Source organism: Streptopelia decaocto, assembly GCF_964273445.1.
Source record: "Streptopelia decaocto genome assembly, chromosome: 4".
Classification (NCBI taxonomy): Eukaryota; Metazoa; Chordata; class Aves; order Columbiformes; family Columbidae; genus Streptopelia; species Streptopelia decaocto.
Window position 1 is genome coordinate 1,012,043 of NC_138658.1, and position 8,861 is coordinate 1,020,903.

The 8,861-nt window shown below is 59.2% G+C and overlaps 3 protein-coding genes across 3 annotated transcripts; all 3 read left to right on the forward strand.

Annotated features, from left to right (window-relative positions):
- Window positions 1–441: 441 nt before the first annotated feature.
- LOC309439065 (interleukin-8-like) lies at window positions 442–2,286 on the forward strand (the record flags this gene model as incomplete). Its single annotated transcript, XM_082051188.1, has 3 exons — window positions 442–529; window positions 1,085–1,214; window positions 2,199–2,286. The coding sequence occupies 3 exons, from the start codon at window positions 442–444 to the stop codon at window positions 2,284–2,286; spliced, it is 306 nt and encodes a 101-aa protein (XP_081907314.1).
- A 1,658-nt stretch (window positions 2,287–3,944) lies between these two features.
- Window positions 3,945–5,108, forward strand: LOC309439055 (C-X-C motif chemokine 13-like). The gene is made up of 4 exons (XM_082051180.1): window positions 3,945–4,134; window positions 4,339–4,468; window positions 4,638–4,721; window positions 4,815–5,108. The coding sequence occupies exons 1-4, from the start codon at window positions 4,071–4,073 to the stop codon at window positions 4,837–4,839; spliced, it is 303 nt and encodes a 100-aa protein (XP_081907306.1). The 5' UTR covers window positions 3,945–4,070; the 3' UTR covers window positions 4,840–5,108.
- Window positions 5,109–5,511: 403 nt separating this feature from the next.
- Window positions 5,512–7,235, forward strand: LOC309439093 (C-X-C motif chemokine 13-like). Its single transcript, XM_082051221.1, has 4 exons — window positions 5,512–5,574; window positions 6,273–6,408; window positions 6,765–6,848; window positions 6,938–7,235. The coding sequence occupies exons 1-4, from the start codon at window positions 5,514–5,516 to the stop codon at window positions 7,032–7,034; spliced, it is 378 nt and encodes a 125-aa protein (XP_081907347.1). The 5' UTR covers window positions 5,512–5,513; the 3' UTR covers window positions 7,035–7,235.
- Window positions 7,236–8,861: the final 1,626 nt, after the last annotated feature.

Genomic DNA, 8,861 nt, shown 5'->3' on the forward strand with positions numbered 1-8,861 from the left:
AGAGCAAAAATAGCGTGGGGGAATTATAGCACTAAGAAAGAAATATGTAAATATCTGAGTGTATTTAAAAAGCCCCTGCTTACCTGGGGTTTGTGCTCTGACTTGATTCTGGGCTCTTTTGGTGGTTGAGGGGTAAATGCTAAAGGAAGCCGAGGGTGATATTTGTGCAGAGCCAGCTAATCAGGAACAGGGTGTGTGGAATCCAGGTCTGCCCCTCACCCCAGTGCCTGGCTTTAATCAATAATGGTGTAAACTCGGCTTCTGATTCGGGCGCGGGTAGCATCCGAGAAATGTCATCACCGCTGTTCACGCTCCGCTGGCCAGACGTGACGGCTGAAGTTTGAACCTCGCTGCTCGCGTCGGAGCGTGACCCTCCCCAATAAATAGGGGTGTTTGCTCACCCGCTCCCCAGTCCGTCTCGGGGCCGAGCCTGCCGCCAGGATGCGAGTGCTGGTGGGGCTGGGGACAGGAGTCCCCGTGCTCCCGGGGCTGTTGCTGCTGCTGCTGCTGTCCCACGCAGCCCACGCAGGTGAGCTTCGGGCATCTGTGCAGAGGTGATGTGGATGGCAGGTCCCAGCCTGCGTCCCGTGGTCCTGGCCACGGGACGGCGTCACCTGCGTCCCGTGGTCCTGGCCACGGGACGGCATCGCCTGCGTCCCGTGGTCCTGGCCACGGGACGGCATCGCCTGCGTCCCGTGGTCCTGGCCGTGGGACGGCATCGCCTGCGTCCCGTGGTCCTGGCCATGGGACGGCGTCGCCTGCGTCCCGTGGTCCTGGCCATGGGATGGCATCGCCTGCACCCCACGCCCAAATGCAGCGGAGGAGCCAGGGACTGGATGCTTAGCTCGAGGTTTCTCTTGTAGCCGAGGAAAAGCCGCGATCTTCCTCCTTTGGTAGGAGCTGGTTCAGCTTTCAGGACCTGTGTAAGAGTAGGGTATCCAGGCACAGGTGCAGATAATGAGGTGTTGTCACCAAAAGTATGGAAAGGGACAATTTCTTTGGCTCGCTAAGGGAGATTTGGAGCTGCTGCATCTCTAAATGACGCCGTTTGTCTCTGTAAGTTGCCACATTCTCTCTTTCTCAGCCATCCTGGAGGTGAACGGAAACCTGAGCTGTAGGTGTGTCAAGACGACTTCGGACTACATCAGTCCGAAGAGATACGAAAGCATCGAGATAAGGCCCGTGGGGAGCACCTGCAGACGGCCGGAGATCATGTAGGTGGCCTGAGCGGCTCAGGGGCTGAAAGCTGCTGTCTGCTCCGGCTCCGGGGCTGCACCTGCTGCTGCCGCGCTTCTCTGCTCCCCTTCCGAAAAGCAAAGCTTTACAAAAACGCCAACAGGCTTGCTCGTGCCTTGGGGCTGGGAAACATCAGCTTGCCTCTGGGGGAGGAGATGCGCTAGAGTTCATGTGCTGGGGTCCCCAGGACCCAAACAACCCTTTTGAGCAGGGGAAAGAGCGATTTCCAATAGGGGAGCGTGCTGGGAGGGGTGTCTGCAGTTTGGAGGAATCAAGCTCTCAGACACCAAGGCAGGGTGAGCTGGAACCACTTTTTCCACTATTGATACCGAGAGCAAACAGCATGTTGGGTCAAGCCCTTATCTTGTGACTCCTGCCCGGACTAAGTTAAGCTGAAGTGTGAGACACTGATGCGTTTGTGTCTTCTGGTACAATATTTGCACAGCCCTATCAATCCTGCTGTTGATGCATTGCCCTTAATCCAGCCTTGTCACCAACAGCTCCTGTCCGTGTAAATCTACAGGGGAAAATTAGCTTTGCCCAGCAGCCCCTGGGCCCCCGGAGCCATGTTTGCTCTGCATGGGAACACGCTGCCGCTCGCTTTCTGCTGACCGTCCGCGGGTTGTCCCCATCGCAAGCAGCTCAGCGCGCTCCGTGGGCCACACCGGGAGCCAAGCCTGGTGGATCAGCCGAGCCTGGCGGATCAGCCGAGCCTGGCGATCAGCTAAGCCTGGCAGATCAGCCGAGCCTGGCGATCAGCTAAGCCTAGCGGATCAGCCGAGCCTGGCGATCAGCTAAGCCTAGCGGATCAGCCGAGCCTGGCGATCAGCTAAGCCTGGCAGATCAGCCGAGCCTGGCGATCAGCTAAGCCTAGCGGATCAGCCGAGCCTAGCGGATCAGCTCCGCCTGCCCGGGCTCTGCCTCCCGAGGGGAGCGCTCAGGGACTCTCCTCTGCCTTGCAGAATTAAGTTAAGGCCCTCGGGGAAGGTGTGTGTGAACCCCGACGCCCCTTGGGTGAAGAAGCTGCTGAAGCGCATCGCCAGCACGTAAGTGGAGCTGGGGACATCCCCGTGGACAGTGTCCCCTCACGTCTGTGGCCCTGGGGGTGCTCTCAGGGGGTGCTGGGGGATCACGGGACCCCCTCCCAAGATGAAGCGGGGTGAGAATTGCCGTGCAAAGTGGCGGTGGGGCGATGCTGCCCCTGCGGGCGGTGCTCCCCTCCGCTGGAGCACAGCGCTGCGCCTCCAAAAACGCTTTGGCAAAAATCATTGTGGTGGGAGCAGCATGTGGCCATCGCGAGTGCATTGGTGTGTTGATGCTCGGCTGAGAAAGCCACTTCGTTTGGGACAGCCGGCACAGCACAGGGGTGGTCGGGAGATGTCCCCACGGGTGACACTTGCGGCGGGGAAGCAGCCGTGACTTCCTTCAGCTGCACCGGAGCTTCCTCCCCCGGGGCCGCTTTCTGCCAGCATTCACACTTTTCTGCTCCTTCTGCTTTTCGCAGGAAGAAAAGATAAGTTTCCCGCGAAGGAAGTCGTGTCCAGGAGCCCCGCGCTGGGGGGGGCAGCCCGGCTGTCACACCTGCCCCGCGGCCCCCCGGAGCCCCGGCGGGTTCCTGGGGGTGTCCCCGGATCAGCGTGATCGTGAACGTTGATTTCCTCACCTCTAGATTTCACGGTGTTTTTCCGTGGGGGCTGCTGCCGTCCCTGCTGGAATGACATTGTGACTGGTTTTGGCATGAAACGCTCATCAACAGAGCGCGTGTCCGGGCTTTTCATTACACCGCGTGGCGTGGTCTGTCCTGAGAGCTCAAGTCAAATAAAACCTGGGTTTTTTGCTGTTGTATTTTACCTGGATTTCCTAGTTTCGAAGAAACTTGGCAGAGCTTTGATAAACCCCAGTGTTGCAGTTGAATTTACTGTCGTTTGCATTCGTCGCTCTTGTACTGTTGCGCTTTCACAGATACACCAGGGCATTAAAACGTGCGTTTGAATGTGTGTCAGGTGAGGTATTTCTACCATGGGTAGGAGGATGAGGGCAGTGCCGGTGTGCTGGGGGATGAAAACCCCTTTTAGATGGAGGAATGAGACAAGGGCCGGGAAAGGACCTTCTAAGGTCCCTTCCAATCCAAACCGTGCTGTGATTCTATGAACGGATGGGTGTCCCAGCCCTCACTTCCAGCAGACCCAGTGGCTGGCGGGGAGCAAAGCTCCTTCCCAACACAACCTCATTGTGGCCGCTTTGCTCTGTCTGTGCCCATTTTAGGGCCCGATATTTGTGAGCAAGCAGCCAAGTGATTGAGCCGGTGAACCCCACACCAAACACCGCCGTTTGCGATGGGTCTGCAGGCAGCTGAAAGGCTTTTCTAAAGCAGCGCCGGCTCATAAGGAAATAGAGAGGGTGGGTGCGAGGTCACTCTGCAGAGCTTTGGGGTGATTTGCCACAGGGGGAATGCGCCAAAAGCAAAGAGCGAGCAGAGCTGTGGCTGCGATGCGCCTTGCAAGGGGAATTCTGGAGTTAGGAGCAATGAGTAATATCTGGTCATGAAAAGAAAAAGAAGAAAAACAGCCCAAGAAAACCTGCAGGCAGGCAAAAAGGAGCGTGGGGGGAATTGACCATATCTTTGCAAGACCTGGCTTTGTAGGAAGGGGAAAACAGAGCCACTTTCAGGAAGCCGAGCCCGGAGCTGCTCTTTGTCGTCAGCGTTGCAAGCGCAGGCAGCAGCGTCAGCAGGGAACAGCGCGGGCAGAACCCACCGAGCCCCGGCCCTCCCGCCGCTCACTTCTCCTCCGTGCGGCTCAAATAGGGGCCGCGCGTGGGGCGGATGGGCCGGCATGGCGGCGCGGGCGGCCCTGCTGCTGGGGGTGCTGCTGGCCACGCACCCCCCCGGGGACGCAGGTGGGGGTCCCCGCGCCCAGGCTGGGGCTGCAGGGTGCTGGGGAAGGGAGGGGGAGCTATTTCAGAGCTGGCATCTTGGGGGGTTAAACGTCACCGAGGCTCTTTGGTCCCAGCAGGAGTTGCGGTGCCTGGGGAGGTTTTGGGGATGGTGGGGGGGTTTTGGGTGGTGCGTGAGCCGCGGCCGTGTGCCCCCCCTCCCAACAGCTCTCCTGGAAGCCAACGGCAACCTGAGCTGCCGCTGCGCCAAGGTGACCCGGAGCTTCATCCCCCCGCGCAGATACAGCAGCGTGGAGGTGCGGCCCGCGGGGAGCAGCTGCCGGCGCCCCGAGGTCCTGTAAGTGCCTGCTGGGGGGCGACAAACCCTCCGCCCCCCCACCCTCCCCACGTTATTAACTATTGCAGCTTTGTGCTCTTCGTGGGAAGAGCGGGGGGCTCGGGTGCTGGAGCCCCTGCGCTGGAGGAGCGGCTGTGTGGCTGTGCTCAAACCCCACATGTGTTTTCAGGATTAAGCTAAAAAGCCTCGAGAAGGTCTGCGTGGATCCTGACGCCCCCTGGGTGAGAAAACTCCTGCAGGACCTCCCGAACCTGTAAGCCCTGTTCCACCTGCAGCAAACGGGGGGGCGTGGGGCATCCCCTGGGGACCAGGCTTCACACGTTTCTCCTCCTTCTGCTTTTGGCAGGAGGAAGAGAGCGGCTCCGCGCTGAGGAAGCTGCTGCCCGCGGGACGGCCAGATGTGGCGGGCGCACAGCTGGGCTCCGCGCCCGCTGTCCCCTGCCCTGGCGCGGAGGGCAGCGTGCTGCTGCGCGGTGCCCTGCGCCCCTTTGCTCTTCATGTTTTGTGCACCTAAGCAGTTGTGAACGCTGCTCCCCCCGTCCCTTTCCTCCCACCATGCGCCCCGTGGTCCCTGTGCCACCAGCAAGGAGCCGGGTGTCCCCCAGGGCACAACCACAGCTCCAATAAAGGCCACGGCTCTCGGTCCCTGTCACTCATGTCCCTTCTTGTGCCGTGCTGGGGGTTTTGGGGATGCTCAGGGGACGCGGTCCCTTGGGGTGGGGAGCAGAGCAGGGGTCACCGGCATTTCTCCTCCAAAAACCGGGGGCGAGCAGGAAGTCACCTCTACTTTGGTTGCTCCTGGGTCTTGCCTGGGCGAGGCGGGGGCCAAGAGCCCCTCCTGTTTTCTCATTTGGCTTGGGAGGCACCTGTGCTGGTTTCTGCTTTCTTGTCCTTGGGGGTGGGGTGGGCCACGTGCGACGGGGGAAGCGCGGGGGGGAAGTGGAGGTGATGGCAGCTCCTGTCCCCCGGTTTCCCAGCCTGTGAAATCCCCGTGGGGTCGGCTATAAAGCGTCGGCGCGGCGCTGGCTCGGGGCGGGCGGTGAGGATGCGGCTGCCGGCGGCGCTGGCGCTGGCCCTGCTCCTCAGCAGCGCGGTGCCAGGGCGCGGTGAGTGACCTCGGGGGGTCCGTCTGTCCCCCCCCAAATCCCCAGGCAGAAGCACTGGGTGCTCTGGATGGGGCCAAGCGTGGGCTTCTCTAAGCATTCGGATTTTCCTCTCGCCTGTCTGTGAGCTGAGTTGATCTCCGGGGGGTGGATGAACTGAGCTGGGCTGTTCAGCTGGAGAAGAGAAGCTCCGGGGACAGCTTAGTGTGGCCTTTTTGTACTTAAAAGTGGGCGATAAGAAAGATGGGGACAGACTTTTGAACAGGGCCTGTTAAGATAGGACAAGGGGTGATGGTTTTAAACTAAAGGAGAGAGATTCGGGTTAGAAATGAAGGAATTGTTGCCCTGAGGGTGGTGAGAGCCTGGCCCAGGTACCCAGAGAGGTGGTGGATGAACCATCCCTGAGACATCCCAGGCCAGGCTGGACGGGGCTCTGAGCACCCTGAGCTGGTGACGATGGCCCTGTCATGGCAGGGGGGGCACTGGGGAGCTGGGAACGTCCCTCCAACCCAAACCCTCCTGTGCTTCTATGATTTCAAATGGGGTGGCGAAGCTGGATGGGGTTCCCTGGGAGCGGGGGGATCTGCCTGATGGGTTTAAGCTGCTTCGCTCCGAGCTGTGTGTGAAAGCGGGGCGCTCGGCGGGCGATGGGTGTGCGTTGTAAAGGGTCGGAGGCTGACGGAGCCGCGGTGCGGGCGCAGGGCTGTCCCTGGAGAGCCTGCTGACCAACATGAGGTGCAAGTGCGTCAAATCCACCGCGCGCGTCGTCAGCCTGGGGCTGATCCTCGCCATCGACGTGACGCCGCCGGGCATCCACTGCCGCAGGAAGGAGATCGTGTAAGTGGGGCAGCCGGCGAGCCGGCCCTCGCCATTGCTTGTTCGCGTTTCAGTGCTAACATACAGAGGTGTTTGTGTACCCCACATCTCCCAAACCTTGCGGTGGCTCTGGCCGGGCCCAGGCTCTTGTACAGGATCCCACTGCTTCTTTTAATAAGAATTATTATTATATATATAAAAATATAGGTATGTTATATTATTATAAGTATTATTTAATATGAATTATCCCCAATGGCTGAGGTTGAGGCACTAAAACCCCCTTGTGAGGGTGTCGGGGAGCACGAGGGGTTTCTGGGCGGCCGGAAGGGCCATGTGGTCGAGGTTACAGGGGGCTCAGGGGTCCCGTCTCTTCGCAGCCTGACCCTGAAGAGAAACAGGAAGGTGTGCGTGGCCCCCGAGGCCGCCTGGATCCAGCTGCTGCTGCACAAGCTGCTGCAGAGGTGAGCGGTGCCCTCAAAACAAGCGGCGTCACCCGGTCCCCTCAGCCCCACCACTTTATTTTATGTCTTTTCTCCTTCAAAACCTGCAGGAATGGCACCAAAAAGGGGGCGGCGGGGCGGGCGGCGGAGCGGTGCTGCCCCCATCCCGCCCCGGCTCTCCCCCCGTCCGCACACAGCAATCAATAACCGCCGCGGTGACTCGTTCCCAGCCTGACGGGATTGCTCCGTGCCGAGATACCGTGCTCGCTCTGCTCCCAGCCCTGGGTGTTTTTGGCGGGGGGCAGGAGCTTTCCCAAGCTCCCCCCTCCAAAAACAAGGCTTTCCCCTCGTGCGCCCGGCATTGCCCCCCGATTCGGGCACCTGTGCTGTCCCTGCGCCGTTAATAAAAGCGTGAACGTGCTTTCCCATCGCCTGCGGGAGCTCTGTCTGTGCGGATCTGCGGGAAAAACTTGGGGTTTTGGGGCGGGGGGAGATGGACCGACGTGGCACCGCTGGAACAGGGGAGGAAACGTCAGCTCGGGGTTCTGGGGACACCCCTTCCCGAGCTGCTCCACGGTTCACAAAGGGCGGAGCTGCTGATGGGAATCGTGTTCAGGTCCCCACCGATGCGACTTTGCTTTCTCGGTGAGTTTTTAATTGCCAAGTATAATTACAGGATGGAGGGCGGATTGCACCGGGGTCTGGGGCTTTCTCCAAAACACGACTTCTTTCTGAGAGAGACAAAAGGATCCTTTTGGGAAAGCAGAGGGGAGAGGGGTTCGTGCTGTTTGTGCTCACGGGGATGGAAACGGGGGCAGGAGGGGGAGCCCGGGCCCCGCTCCAGCCACTGCGTTATCATGGGGGGCATTGCTAACCTGGCACATGCGAACGTTTGAATTGCTCAGGAAGGAAACCGACAACATGATGATTCAACATGGAAAACAAAGCCGGAGTCGTATAACATCTCGCTTGTAAAGAAAGACACCGTGGGCTGGGTTTAGGTTTTTGGTGTTGTGTGATTTTTTTTCTTTGCAACAAATGCAAAAACAGACAAATGCAAACTCGATAAATGCTGAAACGGTAGGAACTGATAACAAAGAGGACGAGACCACGTACCGGGATCGCTCCAACCCTCACCGCTAAACCTGTGTGAGATAAAGACGCTGTGCGGCTGCCGGGACAGGGGAGGAAGACCGGAGTCACGTCACTTGGTGAGCTTTGCCATCAGTGCTCTCTAGATACCCCCAGATACCCCCACATTTATCAGCCTCCACGCTTCTTTTCAGACATACTCCAAGGAACCGCACTCCTGAAATCTGTCATCCCCAGATACAGCAAACTGTGCTCTCTTCATACCCTTTGTGGAGTCAACCCCCTTTTCCTAGCACAAAGGAATTCTTTGGAGGCATGAACACTGTCGTTTTCCTGGCTGTGGGTGCTGTTTTCTGCTGTGTTGCTGGGTTTAAATCCGGTCTTTTGGTAGCAAAGCCCAGCAGCCCCTCTGCGTTCTGCTCACGGCCTGGGAGCCCTGTGAGTGTTTCCCCAAAAACCAACAGAGAAACTCGGAATTTCAACAAGCCCTTCGGGCTCCCAGGACCAACCTCAGCCCCCAGAGAAACCAGCGATACGAACCTTCGAGGTCTCCAACCCTTCCCGGCGATTCGGACCCAGCATCCCGTGGGCTGGGTGCTGAGAGCCGGGCTCCAAAGCCCCAAATTGGGGATTATGCGGCAGCTGCAGACGCTCAGCACCGTTGTAAACCCGCCCTCGGGAGCTGGAGAGCGCGAGTGTGGTTTGGGAGTCCCGCAGCGGGACCCAGCGCCCAGAGCACGGAACGGTTCTGAACGCCACGACGGGTCACGGGCAAGCGCTTCGGAAAAGGTGCGGATTTAAAGATTCTTGCCTCTGTGGTCTATAGAACACAGAATGGTGAGGACTTGTGACTAACTAGACCTTTCTGAGTTCTTCTGCAGATGCAGGAAGCTTTGCCCATGCAATGGAACCTTTTCTCAACGGAGGAGCAAACGAGGCGGG